This window comes from Microcebus murinus, chromosome 23 (assembly GCF_040939455.1).
Source record: "Microcebus murinus isolate Inina chromosome 23, M.murinus_Inina_mat1.0, whole genome shotgun sequence".
NCBI lineage: Eukaryota > Metazoa > Chordata > Mammalia > Primates > Cheirogaleidae > Microcebus > Microcebus murinus.
In genome coordinates, this window is record NC_134126.1 from 15,903,948 (window position 1) to 15,923,424 (window position 19,477).

General features: G+C 57.0%; 1 protein-coding gene across 2 annotated transcripts in view; it reads right to left on the reverse strand.

The window, feature by feature from the left end:
* The window catches only part of KIAA1614 (KIAA1614 ortholog), a 36,570-nt gene that overhangs the window by 4,709 nt on the left and 12,384 nt on the right, over positions 1–19,477 (reverse strand). For both annotated transcript variants that reach the window (XM_012735338.3, XM_012735346.3), the window contains exons 4-9: positions 17,469–17,612; positions 9,022–10,511; positions 6,806–6,962; positions 4,957–5,194; positions 1,578–1,705; positions 529–713 (exon numbers count right to left, since the gene is read on the reverse strand). In XM_012735338.3, the coding sequence (XP_012590792.2) occupies positions 529–713; positions 1,578–1,705; positions 4,957–5,194; positions 6,806–6,962; positions 9,022–10,511; positions 17,469–17,612 (2,342 nt within the window). The remainder of the gene's footprint in view (positions 1–528; positions 714–1,577; positions 1,706–4,956; positions 5,195–6,805; positions 6,963–9,021; positions 10,512–17,468; positions 17,613–19,477) is intronic.

The following is a 19,477-nucleotide window of genomic DNA, read 5'->3' on the forward strand; positions in this document are numbered from 1 at the left end:
GGCTCCTCACTGCCCGAGCCAGCCAGGGGCCTGGGGCCAGGGTGCATCTGAGCATCGCCGCAGGCGCTCCACGCGCCCAGCCGGCCTCCGCGGCTGGAAGGAGGGATCCGTTTCTGCGCACCGGCCACATCAAAGAGATGCCGAGACCAGCAAGCACAGACAGCTTCCCTCTGGGTCTCTGAAAATGCGACTTCCGGATTCTGATTTCCAGATGTCATCAGACAGCAAGGGGACAGTGGAGGCAGACCTGCCAACTCTACCCGCTCCTGCGCGCCAGGCCTTCTCAGCTGCAGCTGCCCAGAGCAAAGGCACTGCAGCTGCGGGCTCCGAGGTGGCCCTGGACAATTCAGACAGAGCCCCTGGGGGGAGGACTCTTGTCCTTTAGCCGAGAGGCGTTCTGAATTCTTCTGAATTCATAGAATCGCACTGCTTCGCCAAGAACCAGGAAGGCTCTGACCGCAGCCAGAAGGCCCTGCTGTGTTGCTAAGGCCCCAGGGCTGCGGGGCCCTGAAAGGGGACAGGGCGTACCTGAGTCACGGCGCCCATTCCCTGAAGCCACACAGAAGCCAAAAGTGCCCTCCGGGGAGCGCTGTAGCTGCAGCTGGCTGGTGCCATCCGGGAAGACCTCCACCACGCGGCCCACGGAGCGAGCCAGGCTGGGGGCGCCAACGTCCTCCAGGCTGAGGGCACGCCGGGGCGGGGCCTTGGCTGGCCTGCGAGGGGACCAGAGACAGGGTAGGGGCAGAAGGTCAGGCGCCAGGCCCAGCCCTTCCCTGGCTCACAGGTGACCAAGGCGTCTCAAACCTCAGAGTCTGGCACTGGAGGCTGGAGTTCCACTGACTTCAATCAGCAAAAAGAGCCAGCTAAGGCCAAGACTGGGGGGTTCCCACAGCTGTCCGAGGCGCCCCAGAGCCTGCTGCAGAACCGGAGAGCACCCCCTCCCCAAAGCAGTGTTTTCTCCATGTTTGGGTACAGAGGCCTCTATGAGAATCTGATGGAAATTATAATTTCATATAAAATTTCCAGGAGTTAACGGAACCCCTGAAGTCCATCCACGGACCAGATAAGAGCAGCTAGCCTAGAGTGCCTTGTCTGAGAGGGTGGGATTTGTTGAAGCAGGTCATAGGTCAAGAGCCTCTTTGGGGGTCCCTGTCTCTGTGTGTTTAATCGGATCTTTAGCCGGGCTAAGGAAACTCTCGGAACCTGATTTCAAGATGTCATCAGATGGCAGACTGATGCCATCTGATGACATAATCTGGTGGCTGGAAGGCCACGGTCAGGGACTTCATGCCAGGACTGATGCCATCGAACCTGCCAACTCTACCTCCTCCAGCAACCCCAGGCCTTCTCAGAGCTCAACTGCACAGGGCAAGGGCACAGAGATAAGGCTCCGAGACTCCATGGCACCTTGTCTGTCCACATGGGATGTGCTGAAGGAGAGGGACACAGGCCGCCTGCCTCCCTTTCTCTTAAAGGGCCCTACTCAGCGCCACAATGCTGAGGCTGGAAGGAGATAAGCTTATAGCTCCCTGGCCATAGTCTGAGTTTTCCTCCCAGCCATGTGTGCCCACTCTTACCTGCCAGCCGCACGGTGGTCCCCTGGGCCCTCTACCAGGTAGAGGCTGGACCGATCCCCTTTGCCGCTCAGCAGAGAATGGAGGTTCTGAAAAGAGGCAGCTTTCCGACGTTGGTGTGAGGGCGACACCTGATGGGGAAGGCCCAGAATTGCAGGTGAGAAAAGCCACCTGGGAGGAAGTCACAGAGGACGTGATCCTAACCATGACCCTGAGAGCCTTCTAAGAAACTGACCCCACAGGCTTCTGTCATTTCTTCCAAGTGCTCAGTAGGAATCATCATCACAACTTACTTAAGGACATGGGCCTACCCAGGCCAGCTGAGGCTTCAAGTTTTGGGTTTTTTTTTCCCCTAATTTTGCCTGAAATGACAACTTAGTGCTATAATACTAATTATGTCATTGATTAAGAAATGCTCATTTTCTCATTGATTAAGAATAAAGTGAATGCAAATGAATTATAGAATAATAGATACTATTTTAGAGTTAAGATCCCAAATATTATTTTGTGATTCTTTAGTACCTATTTTATGATCACTTTTGTTCAAAAACTTTTATCTAATTATGAACCTTAAAATATTGCACATAAAAACATAGATAAGACAAAAATTCCCTCAAGGAGTTCACAGAATGATGGGGGCAGGGCTGAGCACAGATAAGCTAAAGGCTCTCAGTGCATGATAAAAGTACAATGACGTGCAGGAGAGAATGGCTCCTATGGAGGTTTGGGACACTAGAGGAGCTAACGCTGCAGCAAGAACCCTCCAGGAGGGGGTGGAGAGATGTCAAAGGGTGCTGGGCAAAAGCAAGCAGTATATGAAAAGGCAGAAAGAGATGAGAGAAAGTGTGGTATGTTCTGGAACATACATGTGGTCTGGGTGGCCAGGGTAAAGAAGTTGTGGGGGACAGCTGGAGCCAGGGGGCCAGACCTACAAAGACCTGATGTACCCTGCCAAGGAGCTCCTGAGTGATGGTAATATGGGTGATAAGATCAGATCTGTGTTCTAGAAAATGATCCAATTAGAGGGAATTCTGAAGGTGGGGGGTGGGGCATTGGTGACAGAGGTGGGGAGACACAGACTTTTAAATAAATACTACACAAATTATTTATTATATCTGGAATTGTGCTATTATTGGCTGAATGTTGTGATGCCCCCAAATTCATACAGGGGGTGATGAGGTCATGAGGGCAGAGGCCTCATGGATGGGACTGGTGCCCTTCTAAGAGGCCCCGGAGACCCCTTGCCCCTTCTACCATATCAGGTACGGTGGGAAGAAAGCCCCGTACGAGGAAGCCCTCATCAGACACTGACTCTGCCGGCACCCTGACCGTGGACTTCCAGCCACCAGATTATGAGAAATAAATCTCTGTTGTTTATAAGGCACCAGGTTACAGCATTTTGTCACAGCAGCTTGAATGGACTAAGAGTGCTCTAAAGAAGTAAGTGATGGAGAAGCGTAAGAGGGGGCCTGACCTCGTACCCGAGCTCAAGAAGGCTTCCTGGGAGAAGTCATGGTGAACTCTGACCAGAAGGATGAGCAGGAGTGTCCTAGGAGAGAGGAGAAGGAAGGAGAACCTTCCAGATGCAGGCTCAGTGGCCCAGTGGGAAGGGATGCAGCCCACGAGAGGACATGGGAGAGCCAGCGTGGGTGCGGGAGAGCAAGGCGGCTGCCCACCACGCGGGAGGGCAGAATGAGAGCAAGCCGGCCAAGCACCTCCTCACCAAACTCACGCTGGGCAGTGCGACATGCCAACAGCAAGCATTGCACCCTGAGCTATGTCATGGACATTTCTGAGTGAGGCAGATTTTTCTTTTCTGTTTTCTTTTTTTGAAAATTTCTTCCTTTTCTCAGTTCTTGAAAATGTCCCTTTGCTGCTCAGTCTCCCTGCTCTTGTTCCCTGCCTTTCTCGGCCAGACGACCTTGGCAGACTCAGCTTGAACGGCCCATAAGCTTCTGCAGTGCGCTAACAGTGTCGTCCTTCCCTCGAGGTGTTTACAGACATGGAAGTTATGACGGCAATGAGTCTGAGTGCCACAGCTCAGACGCACACCGGACGAATCTGACTTCACGCGGACAGTGACTCCCAGAGCGCGAGTCAGTGCTGCTACCTTCCCCCGCTTACAGCTGCTGCTCGTTCCTTTGCCTTCACTCATTCAACTGGCAACTACTGATCGTCACAGAGCACCGGCCACGTAGCAGGGACCATCCTTGCTGAAAGACCGTCCATGGGGTTTTCATTCGGCCTGCGTTCTCTTCCCCCCGCAGCATGGGAAATGGGAGGCTCCGGTGCCCCAAAGCACGCTCACCTACTTTGTTCTGCCTGGGCAGGGGCAGGAGGAGGAGGAACTGAATACCTGGAAACTACAGGCCCAGAAAAAAAGTACACCGTGGCCCAGTGTACAGCTGTCGGCTGCTGACACTCCAGCACGTGGGAGGAGGACTTTAGGGAGCTGTGCTGCGTTCACTACTCACTCATTTGTCCACTCGGTGTCTATGGAGATATCGTACTAGCCTTGTCATAGTATTGGGAATATACAGATCGAGTGCTGTTCCCTCAAATAGTTCACACTCCAGTGAGGGGGAGAGGCAAACATCTGTTAAAATGCCATGTGACAAGTGTCATGAAAGAGAAGCACAGGGAGAAATGGGGACACAGAGCAGGGCCCCGGCTCAGCCCAAAGAAAGGTTGGGCCTGGCTTCCAGGGGGAGCCCAAGGTGTTCATGGGAGAACGGATCTCGGCAGCTGGAGAAGGCGGGGGGATATCTCAGGTGCAGATTCACAGTCAGACAGTGCGTGACCCAAATACAGAACGGCAAGGGGGGCAGGAGCGCTGAAAGGAGAGGGACGAGGGACGAGAGCAGACTGACCACAGAAACCCTGTGGCAACTCCATGTGGTCTGAACTTGAGAGAGATGTTCAGCAAGGGGGCAGCATGGCCAGATTTGCACATCAGAGAGTCCACTCTGGAAGCCACGTGGAGAAGGACCCCAGCAGGGAGGATAGTCAAGAGGCTGTTGAGGTGATGCAGGCGTGAAGTGATTTGTGCCTGGACTCTGAGAATCACTGTGGCCATGGAGAAGGTTCTGGAATGATCAGGCCATCAACTCTCCAGCACTTTGCAGAGGTGGCAAAGTTGAGGGAGAGGGAGAGAGAGGAGTCTAGGATGGGCCCAGGTGCGGGCAGCTGGGTGGAGGAGTGGAGGTGGGGACGCTGCCCACCCACCCCATGTCCCGGGGAGCCTGGGTCTCACAGGCCCACTGTGGGGACGCCAGCAGCTTCCCTGCCTCCACCTGGGGCTCCCTGGGAGGCATCCCCAGCACTTCCCTGTTTTCACCACCACTGGACTCACAGCCCCTCGGCCAGGACCCTGGGGACTCACCAGGTGCAGGGACTGTAGCGACGGGGCTCTGGCGTGTGACGGGGGGCCAGTGTCAGTGCGGTGCAGCTGCTCCACACTATAGCTGCGGGACTTGCCCAGCTTGGGCCGGGGACTTTGGCCCAGGGCGGAGAAGAACTTTTTCAGCCCCAGGGTGGAGACGATGCTGCTCCTCCTCTTGCTCTTGTCAGCCGGGGCGGCTGAGGGTGAGCCAGGTCCAGCGCCGGCCCCTGGCCGTGCTCTGCAACACAAGCGTGGACATGAGGTGTGCTGGATGGGGCTGGGAGACTGCACCCAGGGTCCCGTGGGCCCCAGATGGCTGCCACCAATGCCTCTAGCCCTTTGGGGCCAGGAACTGACACCCGGGCTGCAGAAAGGCTGAGTGAGCCTCTGCCAGATGCTCTGCTTGGGTAGCTTTAGGGAGAAGAGCTCGGGCTTGTGTGCCATACCACTCAGCTATGGGTTCACTCATTTATTTGTTCATTCATTCAGTATTTGTTAAGGGCTCACTGTCTGCCAGGGGTAAGCAGTATGCAAGACAAACAAGGTCCTCACTCTCAGGAGCTAAGAAACAACAGACCAGCAAACAAAGGAGAGAAACCATCGGCAGCCTATGTGTGGGGTGCAGCAGAGGGAGACCAGGTGCTCGCTGTAAGCAGAGTGGCCAGGGAGGGTCTCCTGGGAAGACAAGCTTCAAACTGAGAGCCGGTGGCAAGAAGGAGCCAGCGTTGCCGACCGGAGTGAGGAGTCCAGGTGCAGGGACAGCTGTGCCACAGCCCTGGGGCAGGAAAGGCTCGGTGTGTTCAGGATCATAGAGGCACCAGGCCACTTGGGCCGGGCGTACGTGACGAGAAGGGGACAGAAGTCCAGATGGGGTCAGGCGGGCAGGCCGAGGCAGGCTACACTGAGCAAGATCAGTTCCGTTAGGGGTTAGAATTCTACGCCGAGTGAGAGGGGAAAACATTGTAGAGTGTAAGCAGGAGAATGAGGCCAGTTAACTAAGGTGTTAAAAAGATCCCCCGACTCCTGTGTGGAGAAGGAATTGCAAGCCCTCGTGAAGGCAGAGTGCAGGGAGGGCTCTGAAGCCAGCAACGCAGAGACACAGAGACGCAGCGAGTGCAGGAGGGCAGTAGACGGGGAGCCAGCGCCAGTGGGGGAGCGTGGGAGACAACAGAGGGGACAGCCACCACAACCCACCCGGGCCTGAGAGGGCAGCGTGTCTGCGGGAGGGGACGTGGGGGAGCAGTTGAGCGCTGTGTCTGAGCGCCTGGTGGCGGTGCCCGGGGAACGTGCAGATCTGGGGCTCCAGGGAGCAGCCGGGCAGGAGGTGGACACTGGGTGTGGGTGGCCCGTGCGCTCACCGGCCTGGCGTGCAGCAGGGAAGAGCAGGCCTGGCTGCAGCGCCGGCTCACCAGGCTTTGAGGCCAGGCCAAGGAGGTCCCCAGGGCAAGGTCTCGGCCCCTCACGGAGGAGGGAGAGACTGGAAACGTGAATGCTCAGTGTCCCCAGCATCTGGTTGCTTCCAGCCCAGAGTCAGGAGGAGCAAGTCCTCTCAGACTGGTAACCCCACCTGGAGGGCTGGGACTCTGGTGGCTGTGTCCCGGGGCCCAGCACAGTGGCTAGAGCTTGAGGCCATTCAGTGGCTGTTCAGCGAATGAATAAGCAGGCACGTAAGACTAAACAGAATTGGGAAAGGAGCGTTAGGGGCGCCACGCTTGCTCAGGGCCTAGGAACCCGCTGGGGATTGGGGAGCACTCAGGGCGGCCATGCCACCCTCCGGGGGTCTCCTTCCCCACCTAGCACCCCCATGCCCACCCCTCCTGCCACCAGGGCTCTTGCTCTTGTCACTCACCGGGATGGCACACGCCCTCCAGGTCCTGACTCTGTCCTCTGCGGGTCTCCCTCACTTTCCTGGCCAGGCTCTGACTCCTCTGAGCACAGCGAGAGGGTGATGCCCGTGGCGTTGATGCTGGTGACGTCTGCGGAGCCGGGGCAGCCCTGCAGTCCTCCTGCAACAACCACAGCGTCCCCCGGGTGAGACTGGCCCACGCCCACAGTCACGGTGGGGGAAAGGGACATGCCCAAAAACAGAGGCAGGAGAGCAAGAGGGAGCTGAAGAGAGGCGGTGGAGAGAGCCCAGGAAGCAGGGGGTGTGGGGATTAGTCCCCCAGATAATGGACTGCGGACTGCTGTAACCCTGTCACCCGACATAGCACCTGGTACCTACAGATGATTAACCACTTCGGTACGAGCATCGACTATGGTTGACAGCCACAGATGAACCGAGCATCGACTTCAGCCGACAGCTGTGATATGACTTTTCTAATTTTTCATTTATCTAAATAAAATTGTGACCATTTAAAAATAATGTACTGAAAACATACATGTATATGTTACCTATTCTGATTTACATTACAAGTAAAGCCGCCTATAAAGTAAAACAAGCTTTCGGTGCTTTAAAGCTTTCCTCATCACACGAGAGCAAAACGGACTGGTCGTCAGTGCACAGCGCAGACCACCGTGCGGACTGTGAGTGCCGCTGTGGGCGAGGCGTCGCGGCCAGTGAGCGCTGTACCGAAGTGGTTACTGAGTGTTTGTTAAATGAAGCGGTTGATTGTGATAAGTCATGTCCCTTCTATATCAATGGACGCAGCGGGGAGCAGGGGAAGAAAGCACAATCTTGTCAGTTGTGATTTCTAGCAGCTTCCACAATAGCCATCATTTCTGGAGCATCTATTCTGTGCTAAGCACTGAGTGAAACCCTCCACAGAGAGGGCGTCACGCAGTCCTGTGAGACAGCCCCATTACTGTCCTCGCTTTACAGGGGAGACAGGAGCACAGGGGGACTAAGTGACTCGCCCAGAGCTCTCTGCTCCAGGCCTCTGGGATGCGAAGGCCGGGGCTGCCAGGGAAGGCCGGCCGTGAGAGCAGAAGCCCTGTGGGAAGTGGTTGGGGGCCGGCAGTCGGCCTAGAGCCCCGGAGACAGAAATCCACAGCTCGGAGGGTACCCAGGGTGGGGACTGTTCCCTCAAGGTCTGTGTGGGCGGGGGAAGGAGCGCCCCAGTGTCTATGTGTGTGGAGGAGGGGGTGGCAGGCACTCCCAGGGGTGGGAGCACTTGGCATCCACATCCTCAATAAGGTCACTGCAGCTGTCATCTCTCTGCCCTCTCCTCCTCCACTGCTTCCAAGCCCTGGATCACTCCTGAGCCATCCCAGCCCGAGAATGTCAGAGCCATGAGCACATGACAACAAAAATGAATGCGGTGGGCCTGTTACTCTGCACAAAGAAAGCGGCAGAGTTGGTCACCTGGGATCACAACATTGAGATCAGAGTCTTAGCCTGGCGACACCCAGGATTTGCCCACAATCTGAGGACCGAGGACCCCTTCCCAGGGCAACAGGGCCCATACCGTTCAGCAGCTTTGCCTGCAGAAAGCCACTGGCCTGCCCCCAGGGCTGGGGGTCAGGGAGGGTCAGGGACCAGAGAGCAACCCGGGTATGAACTCTGTCATCCCCTTTCAGAGTGTCCTCCCGACAGCCTAGCCACAGAAAGCCTCTCGGGCAGGACTCCTGCTGGAGCAGCTCACGTACCATCCCCCCAGCGCCCAGTGCTGTGCCTGGGTGAATGAGCGAATGGAATGAAGTGAGGATGGAGACGGGGAAGGGCCTCAGCCACATGACTATTGGGCATTTACTGCTCTAAGCAAATAATAAATCCCAGTGCTTCTGCCTCTTCCTGCTCTGTCCGGAATAAACTCCTGAAAGCCAAGCCTGGGGCTTCCGTACACACCTCGGGGTTCCCAGCAGCAGAGGGTGTCACCACTGCCTTCCCCACGGCTCTGCCTCCCCCAGCAGGAAGTGGTTCATCTGCCTCCAGGCTGACACCGAATCCTGCTTCCAGCCTGCAGACTCCAGCAGCTCCCCCACGCCTGCTGCTGCTTGCAGGGGGTCCGCGGGGCCGCCAGGAGTCACCGGTGGCTGTGCCTGGTGTGTCAGAGGCCCTACCTGGCCTCTGCTCCAGGACTGCTGGAGGCCTGGGCTGGGCACAACCCCACGGCAGTCCCTTACCAGCTCTGCTGTGCTCCGGGGGCGGCTCCGGCTCCTGTCCGCAGGGGCCCCTCTCCACCCTGCTCGTGGGGCCAGCTCCTCTGCAGGGCTCCTGCGGCCCCCGAGCCACGCTGTTGTTACAGTTGTTGGTGGACAGTGGGGGCCTGACGCGGGGGCTGCAGGGCTGGGTCTGTGGCGAGGTGTGCTCGCAGGTCCCGAGAGCCACACTTCTTGAAGAAGCCACAGGCTGTCCCTGGTCACCCAGCCTGCGGGGTCCAACCAGGCCCACTTTCCTGTGAGACACAGGGGAGGTGGTTTTCCTGGGAGGAGGAGGGGTCGGCACCCAGCCTTCGCGGCAGAGGGAAGCTGGTGGCTGCTGGGCTTGGTGAGGGGCAGAGGGCTCTGCATTGCTCTGTTGCAGGGAGGAAGTGGAGACAATTTCCAGAGACTTGTGACTTTCTACAACCTGGGCTTGGCTGCCTGGCCCTGAGGGCCCAGTCTTCATGGAAGAGGTCATGGCATGGGCTGTCCCGCATGGAGCCCAGGACTCCGCAGGGTGAGCCCAGTGATTTCCCAGTCCTGGACCAGGCTGCCACTGGGACGCCAGGGATTCGGGCTTAGAGTCCAGGGCAGGAGGTGTAGGGACAGCATCTTCTCTCAGAAACAGAGTCCCCTCAGGTGTGTGTCCTCTGCTTTCCTTCACTTCATCTTCCACCTCCACGGCATCAACCCCAGGGAGGTGACGCTGGGCCTGAAGGCCCCAGGGAAGTTCCATGTCAGCCTTCCTGGCCCACCCGTGGCCTTCTGGGGACCGGGAGCCCCGCAGTCGAGGGCTGCTGCCCAGCGTCTGCCCACATGCCGGGCTGGCGGGAGAGGTCCTGCAGCTGTCCCCAGTGTCGCTGCTGCCCCATGCAGGGTCCACCCCCTCAGGGCGCACGGGATCTCCAATGTGTGTTTCCCGGATCCACTCAGGGAGGAGCTGGAGAGGGAAGCACAGGCCACCGGAGCCTAGTGGATCCGCCAGCACCCCCTCCATCCCACAGGCAGCCTGGAGCTCCCGGAGCACCCTGGGGTCAGGGGGTGCCTTCCCCTGGGCCGGGCGGCGGTTCTCCGTAGAGCTGCCACAGGCTTGGCACGTACTCCCGCTGCCCCTGCGGTCCAGGCTGCCCACAAGCCCGTGCACCGCCGCCTTCCCCACGTCCCGGAGCCGGGGGCCCCCGTTGATGTAGTCGGCGAGGTCCGGCTTGGAGCGCAGGGGACCCTGGTCCGTGGCCTGCAGCGCCGTGCTCAGCGCCTGGCGCTGGCGCTGCTGCAGCCGCTCCAGGTAGCGGACCTCCGCCTCGCCCGCAGACTCATCCTCGAAGCGGACGTGCGACGGCGACGGGCCCCGCTTCGGCCTCTGCCCGCTGCTGGACTCGCCGCTGGAGGAGTCGCTCACGTGCCCGTTCTGGAGGCCGTCTCTGCAGGCGCAGGGCACCCTGGGGTCCGGGGCTGGGCTCCTCTGGCCATCTCTGGCAAAGAGACAGGAGGAGAGATCACAGACAGAGAAACGGGAGGAGGGTGCCGCCCCGCCCCAGCCCCCCTGGGGTGCAGTCTCCCATGCTGCTCTGTGGGAGCCACAGCCCACATGTTACGTAACTCAGGTTCCGGTGTCAGACGGCAAGCCAGAGTAACTTATAAGCCGGTCCTGATCCCGAGACTGAGCGCCCCACATCAACACGGCCTCCTTAGCTTTTGGCCTTCCCTCTGCAGCCCGGCCCAGCGCGAGTTAGGATGAAAGGTTGTTAAACCTGAGATCTACAGAAGGAAGAAACCAAAGCCCTCATGTATGTGTGGGGGTGCGGGGGCGTGTGTACGTTTGGGGAGAGGAAGTGAGCCGAACCCTAGCAGGTCTGGTGCTGAGGAACTGCGGAGATGCGTATTTGCCCTCAGTCTAAAGCTCCATGGGAAGAGGGTAGTTTAAGTCTCCACAGAGTCAGGTGTCCAAACACACTTGCTCCTGAAGTTTCCACTCGAGGTTCTCAATCGCCTTGCTCAGACAAAACTCAGACAATGCAACACCGATGTTTCTCGTTGGCCCCTGGGTCTCGATGTTAGAACAGTCCCTCCTTGCAGCTGCCCGGCCTTCGCACACGCCCACCTGCGGTCAGCAGCGATGCCACTACTGTGCTGGGGACGGCCTTCACATCTGTCACTGGCTTTGGCTCTGGGAGACACTGTGCTTGGTGCTCGAGTCCTGCTTGGCTCCAGGAAACACCCACACACATCTCACACCAGGGCCCCTCGGAGCCAGGTGACCTGAGTTTCAGGCCACTGTGCAAATGGGCCAGGCCCATAGGCCATTTCCTAACAGAGGCCACCTAAGTAAGGACCATTCTTCTCCCTTTCTGCTCCCTGCAGCGGCCTCCCCACCAAGCCCCTGCTAAGTGTTTGGGATTCACATCGTTTCTTGTTTCTCTCATCATGGCTTCTGTGTCACTCACGCTGGACTTCTGCAGTGGCCTCTTACCCAGCCTCCCCACCTGCCTCCTGTCTGTGGGTCCTCCCAGAGCACAGCTTCCATGACACCACCCCCAAGAGGGCACAGGGTCAAGTTCATAGTCTTTGGAGTGAAAATACAGGCCCTCCCTGCATTCCTCCCTGCTTTCCTCCCCAGCTGCCCACCTCTCAGCCCCGTCAGAGCCTCCAGGCTCTGCCCCACCTCCTGCAGCCCTCCTGCCTCATTCCTGGAATCTTTCTTCTTGGCCTGCCTGCACTTGACTCCTACTTATTAAACCTTCCCTGCTGTATAGACACTATGTGTGATGGTTAATTTTATGTGTCAGCTTGGCTCGGTCATCATGCCCACATACTCAAACATTATGGATGGTTCTGGTAAGGCGTTTCTTGGACAAGATTAAGATTTAAATTGGTGGACTTTGAATAAAGCAAATTAGTCTCCACAATGTGGGTGGGCCTCATCCAATCAGTCTTTGTCCTTAATAGGACAAAGACTGGCCTCCCTTGAGCAAGAAGGAATTGTGCCATCAGACTGCCTCTGGACTCAAACTGCAACTCTTCTCTGGGCCTCCCCTGCTGGCCTCCCCTGCGGATTTTGAATTAACCAAGCCCACACAATCATGTGAGCCAATTCCTTAAAATAAACCTCTCTATCTACACACATCCTCTTGCTGCGTTTCTCTGTTCCTCACCAACACACCACGATAATGTCTCCTCTGTCCTCTGAACCCCTGAACGACTCGTTTGTGATCACACTCGCAGAAGATGTTAGGGCTGGGAGGGACCTCTGAGCCCACACGGCCCTTCTCATTCCTACAAAGGAGACGCCACACAAGGCCAGCGCCTGAGCAGCTGGGAAAGGAAGTTGTGAGATGCTTTCTCCCCAAGAAGGGGCCCTAAAAATGGAACTAGACACTGACTATAGCTGACGGTTGCTATCTGGAGACAGGGGCCTGGACTTTGGAGACCCTCTACCTTCTTTCACTCACCCAGAAGTGTACATATGTGACAGTTACCTTCACTGGCATGCTTTATATGTTATGTCACTGTGTTTAGTCCTTCTCTGCCTGTGCCCTCTCATCCCCCTCCTTCATCTCGTCTACTAGAGAATTAAATTCTGCTCCAATAGCGTAGTGTACATATCATAATTTGCTCAACCTTGCCCAGACACCCCAGCAACTCATAAAGAAATGCATGTGAGCAATTTGTGCATTTACTAATCCCTCCTCTAATTGGATGCCTGAGGGATTCTGGAAGTAGGATGGGAATGCTCTTCCAGTCTGCCTCAGTGTGAGTTCCTTCCTTACCTAACCTTGTCGCCACCCAGCAGAAAGAAAAATATGCTAGCAATTGAAAGGAAAAGAGTTCGAATAACAGCAGGAAGAAATCATTTATGCTTAACAATGACTGTGAAAACATGCCAAGCAGCAGGGAGAACAGCCATTGACTGGTTGGCTTCTAGAATTATCCATGGCATTTACTGGACTGGACAATATGGCCTTCCAGGCCATTCTTCGTAGATAAGTGGTCTTGCCTGTCAGGGCTCAGGTGAACGTGACCCATGTGCTGGTGGTGTCACTGACCATTCCTAACCATCCATCGCACTTCCCCCATGTCCCAACAGCAAAGCCATCAACTAGCCTCGTAGCTCTGATGGGTTGGAGTGGTCTGAGCTGCTGATGAAGCAGAGCCTGACGGACAGAGGCCACCCTCTGGGATCAGGTGGTGGACTTAAGGGGAAAGGGTTAAATCGTCCATGACTGATGCCCGCAAAGCTCCACGGGAAGCAGCTGTGTCTGAGAGCTGAAGGCACGCCACTCCCCTGTGCCATGTGGGACAGACCACAGCGTCAAACCTGGACCCCAGGCCTCTGATCTGGAAGAGGGGAGGGGTGGTGCTCACCCAGCCATGATGTGAGCGGGCAGAAGAAAGCGGGAGCCAAGGCTTTGCCACGTCCTACTGCATCGGATCCTAGCCCCTGGGTCTCGCCAAGGAGGGCTGAGCCTTCCTACATCACGCAGCGTACAAGCGCCAGCACCAACGCCTCTCCTGGAGCCCGAGGCTAGACACGCACTGCACGGTCAGCCACCCTGGCGTGCAGCGGCCCCGGGAGGCAGCCAGGCACCCCCACGCCTGCCACTACCCCTCCCTCCAGTCGTTTCCCCATTAGCTCTGCTCCAGGAGAAACTATTTGAAAAAAGAACTATTGCTAAGCAAGTGGACTGGCCCACTTTGAGACTTGAGCAGATCCTCTGCTTTTTAAAAAGCGCTTCTTTGAGGAATATTGAAGAAGTGTCGGTCATCCTTTTTCTGGAACTCACGTTCAGACAGGGCTGACTTACTCATTAGGCATGACAGCCACGTGCCCAGGGCCCACCATACTGACAGGGGCCCATGAAAGTGTTTTGATTTCTTTTAAAATCAGAAGAAAATTAACTTTTAGGTCAATGAAAACATATAATAATATGTTCATCTTTCAACAGCATGGTGATAAAATATAATTTTTAACTTTTTTATGGATGAAAGAGCCCATCAAGGCAAGAGTGCCCAGGTCCCTTAAAGTCCCAATGCAGTCCTGCGAGCATGGCTGAGAGAGGTGGAGCTCCTGGCAGGGCCGCCAGCTGGTGAGGACAGTGCGGGATCTCACTGCTTCACTCGGTGTGGGGGTGGGGAGTCCCTCAGGGAGCTGTGGTTTTTCTGTTGGAGGCTGGGGGGCACTGCAGTGGGAAGCCCAGGAGCTCACATGAGGACTCTGGGCCACCCCCACTCGTACCGCAGTCAGCTGTGGGGTGGCTGGCACTGTGGGGCTCATGGTCAGCTCTTGCCCTTCCAGCAGCCCGGAAGAGGAAGGCTCCGGCTGAGAGATAGCATCACCTCACCCCCCAGAAACCAGGGGTGCCCCTCGGAGCAGAAGCTCTACCCTCACTCCTTGTGGCTCTGATGTGGCCACAGCCCACTGGGACATTCTGCATGCGGCTCAGACACAACCACCCACACAGGCCCGGAGGCCGACGCCCTGAGCTGCTGGCAGGATGCAGCTGTAATTTCTAGGGAGGAAAAACAAAGCCCAGCTTCAAAAGCAGTGTGGTCCCCACAAGCCACAGGGCCTTAACTTTTACATACAGGATGGTGAATTGAGCCATCCCGGCATGCACTGCAACATTTTTATTCTAAAGAGAGAAACTGAGCAGAGCTTAATCATGTGAGGTGTCTTCAACCCGATTATTCAAACCCAGAAGCTCCCACCAGCAGTGTTGGTAACAGGGCATAAAAGCAGGATGCAGGTTTGGGAGACGGGCATGGAGCAAATGGCAGCGAAGCAGTGGGCAGACCTGCACCTGTCGGGCTGCCAGGACAGTGCCCGGTGCGGGCGCCACAGTTGGCCAGCAAGGAGCACTCTGGCCTGAGCTCAGAGCCTCTGCTGCAGGCCTGGAGTTGCACAGCTTCACGAGGAGCCCCCAGCGAGGGTCCCACTTTCCACAACACTGCTGTCCTAACGGCACAATCAATGTGATGGACGCAAGCCCTGCAGAGTCCCAACACAGCCACTGTCCGACACGGGGCAGGACCACTGACAGTGCCACCCTGTCAAGCCCTGCATCTCGCTGACATGTCCTGCCCTCCTGTGATTAGGAACACCAATCTGGGGATACCTAAAAGGGCAATAATTTGTGCTTCCAGGAGCCGCTCACCTTCTATGTCAATTTGCTTCCAGAAAATTCATCTATGGCTACCTCTTCGCCCCCTGAAAAAGCCCTGTTTGTTCAGGCTCGCCCCAGATACCTCCAGCCAGATGGAAGATAAAGGCGGCCTTCTGGAGACTGCCCTGCCCGCCCCTACTGTTCCGTCACCTTTCACCAAGCTGCTCTAGTGATGCATCTGGGCTGGGGACACGGGCTTCCTGCATCTAACTCAGGCCTGGGGCCTGTGTGGCATTGCCATGTCAACTCAGCGTGGCCTCCAGGGTGATCTGACAGAGCATAACCTTTAGAAGCATCTGCAGCCAGCCATCTGGCATTGATTTTTCAGCTATACCCTCTGAGAATTCACCAGCGCTGCCAAGTCATAGTAATTCTTTTCTGGACACAGCAGCTGCTAAAGTGGGTCACCTTGCATTTCTATAGCATTTCCATGGCCTGGAGACAGCATGGCAAAGGGAGCCTACTTTAAAGTTAGTGATTGGGGTTTTTGTGAGCTGCTGGAGTGATTGGGGAAGAGGAAGTGTCCAAGAGGACATTTACATAATAAAATCTGTTTTGCAGATAGTCCTGACTATTTTGAGGCTACCCAGCCTAAATACCTATAGAAAGTGGAACAGGAGAGTTCCTTGGACGTCTAGGGCTTCTCCCCACACACAGAGGGAGAAGAATAGGACGCCTCAAAGAAGCCATGCCCGTTCCTAACCCGTGCCCTCCAGCTAGAAGAAGGGACAAAGCACGATATATGCCAGGACTTGGATTTGGGGTCTTCAGAGCTCCTCTCCTAAGGGTCACAAGGACACTGAACACAGAGGCCTCTGTTCATGAAGTCATCATGATGGTTTCATGAAGGTCCTTCCCTTTAGTGAGCAGCTCAGCATCCAACATCACAGAGCACGTGGCCCAGTTCCACTGGGAATCCTTGCTCCCTTCGGTGCCCTTCCATGGCGATGGAAACACGCAGATCCCTCGTGGCTCCCGTGATCTGCCCACGGTGAAGCCATAGGCCTTGTCAGCTGCAGAGATGGTCCCACTGCCTGGTGGAAGCTCCTGAGGATGCTCTGAGGACACCTCCCCTTCCAAAGCTGCCCTCACACTGGGGGTCACCCCTCGGCTAAGGCCCCCAGACACCCAGACGCCAAGTCAGAACCCTGGGCTCGTTCTAGACGCCCCCTCTTCCCTCCCACATCCACGTAGTACATGATTAACAGTTAGAGCCAACGGTCCTACAGCATGCACTGCAGGCCAGCTGCTGTCCTCAACTTTACGTCTATTAGCTCGCATAACCCCCACAACAACCCTGCAAGAGGGGCACTATTATCATTCCCATTTTGCAGATGAGGAAACTGAGACACAGACACTTCCCCAGAGGCACACATGGAAGTGGCAGAGCCAGAATTCCAGCCCCGGTGGTCTGTTTCTAGGTGTTATTGCTTCGCTGCTGCCTCATCAAGCCTGCTTGGATCTGGTTCTTGGGGATCTCTGTGAAATCCCCATGCTTTCCTCCCCTGCACCTGTCACCAGGACAGTGGCAACAGCCTCCCCACTGCCCCAGTCTCCCAGATTCAACACATCTCTGCAGCTGGAGTGGCGTCAGCATCACTGAAATGCAAATGAGATTGTGCTGCTACCCACCCACGTCACGTCCTCCAGAGCTCCAGCTATTACAGGAGACATCCAAGTGTTCACCAGGCCTGGAAGCTTCCATGTTGGGCCTCTACTGAGCTCCTGGCCTTCCTGCCACACGTCCCGGCATGTCCTTATGCTCTAGCCTGGCTGCACTCCCGAGCATGGTAGCATGTACTAACTGCTCATAGTTTCTGTCCCAGGACGCCCACCCGTGCTTCTCCCATCTTCCTGGTGAGTACCTGTATCTCCTTCCAGCCTCAGCTTAGAAGCCACCTTCTCTCAAGAGCCTCACCTGTCCTTTCCGGGTGGAGTCACTGGTTTCCAGCCCAGCAGACACATTTTTCCTCTCCTACACCATAACTGAGCATTTGTTCACCCTTCCCCCTGGAAACTGTGACCTCCCTCTCATCCCTTCAGGGAGTTCCGATGATGGTGCATTCATTTTTGTACCTTGATGGCTGACACTCATTAGGCCCTCAATGAAGGGGTGTTGACTGACTAAATGATCAAAGCAAGTGCCTGACTTGGAGAACCCCCCCCACACACACACACGGAAGGGAGGAGAGAGCAGCCGCATGTCTAGATCCCACCTCTTCTCATTGCCTACCCTTCCCTGCCACGGCCCTCCCAGGTCCCACTCACCGGCCGCTGGGGGCAGCGGTGGGCACGATGTCGTGGCTGGCACGGAGGGGCCGGGTCCTGGCCTTCATGCGGGCACGCTGCAGCAGATGCTGGGCTTCCTCATGCCTGGCGCTCAGCACGGGCTCCGGCTTCGGACCAAAGGTCCTGCAGGGTGGCACACAGGCCAGGGCGGGAGGGGGAGGGATTAGAAGAAAATAACATGGATTAGCAGGGCTTTAACAGTGTCGAGCACCGGCTCTGCCAGGAAAAGCCCAGCACGGCCGCCTGCCTCCTCCAGCTCCCACACGGAAGGTGCCCAGCCTGGCGCTGCGGTCTGGGCAATGGCCCTGACAGGCTCCGGACAGGGGCTGGGGCTGGCCTGGCCTTGGACATCCGCTCAGGGACCAGAGGCAGAGACCCCAGAAGGATCTAGAAAAGGGTAGGGGAGTCTCCAGATTATTCTATTGTTCCTTCCCTGGGCAGACAGCGGGAGTTATCTGGGAGGAGGAGGGAGGAAAGGGCCTGGGGTTGTCAGGCTGGGCCTGTGCCCAGACAGATGGTCTTTACACGCGTCACCTCGCTCCTTCTGTCTCTGCACCCACACGCGGCACCACCCTGAGCTCCCACCCCAACACAAGGAACCAGGCCCTGTCCCTCGCAGATCTGGCCCTTTGGGGAAATGGCATTTTTATAAATCCTGGTGTTTTCTTGCTTTAGTCCCAATCCAAACCTGTCAGGCATCAGCTCAGAACTCACAGGCTCAGGGCTCAGAGAAATTAAGCTGGACCCAAACCAAGTCCACAAATGGCTCGATTTTCATAATAATAAAGGTCCTCTCCCAGCCCTCACCACCCACCAGATGTGCTGCCTCCCTGGCCAGTCCAGAGCTGCAGAAAATGACAGCAGCCCTTTTTCAAAGCTGTCTCCCAGTTGGTGACACACAGCCCGTGCGGGTTACAGCGCCGACAGCAGCCCACGGCCTCCCACGGAGGAGACGGTTCTCCACGGAGCCGTTTTCCCCAGCCAGGCTGGCCGGGGCAGGTGTTCTCTGCGTTTGACAGATGAGCGTGTCCAGGCAGAGAGGAGCGCTGGCACATCGCTCAAGGTCGAACATCAATCGTGAGCAGAGCAGACAGCCAGCCCCGCTGCCTCCGGCGTCATTCCTGCCCCCCCTGTCCTCCCCCCTCCTTGGGACCCAGGGCAGGCTGAGGATGTCTGTGGCTGGGGCAGACACATTCAGCATCCCCAGTGGCTGCCCCGTCCTCCCTGTCATACATGCGGGGCTGTCCTCTGCAGGGAGCGTCTGCAGAGAGAACTCGCAGGCAGAGGCTCGGCTGGGCTGGATCTCAGACCTGCAGCCCGCCCGACCCACCCCCTATGCCACATGGAAACAGGGGCCTCGTCCTGGCAGGGCTGGGTAGTTTCCTGGATGACAGAGATGCGAGTGGACGCTGGCACACTCTTCTCCAGGGAGAAGGCCTCCTCGGGCATCCTTGGACGAGCTCTGGGCAGGCTAGATTCTTTCCCCCTTCTCTTTTTCTTCTCATTGTTTGCATCTAACCCTGCTTTGGGGCCACGGGGGCGCAGGGGGACTGAGAGAAGAAAGGCGCCATCTGTGCCTGTGAACCCTGGCAGGGCTCAGGCGCAGCTCTGGAACAAGCAGGGCTGTACTGGAGCGAGTGAAAGTGAATCTCCAGGCCTGCCGCCCTGTGAAGCCTCCTTTGGCAGGAGAGGCCTCCTCCGCACAGCTTCTCGAGCAGAGCAGGCAGCTGTGCTCCCTGGGGCTCCTGCTCGACAGCAGAGATAATGAGGTTACCAGCCCGGAGAGGCGCCCCTGCAGCCCCGGGCCTCTGGCTCCCAGCCCACACGCTCCGAGCCTTCCGGTGACAGCTGTGGTTCCACGGCTGTCGGAGGGCATTTGTCACAAGGCCTGGTGGGCAGGCAGGAGGGCCCACAGGCAGCTGGCCAGATGCTGCCAGGATCAGCCTTGCCCCCAGGTTTTGAAGCTATTTTCCAGCTTTGCTGTTTCC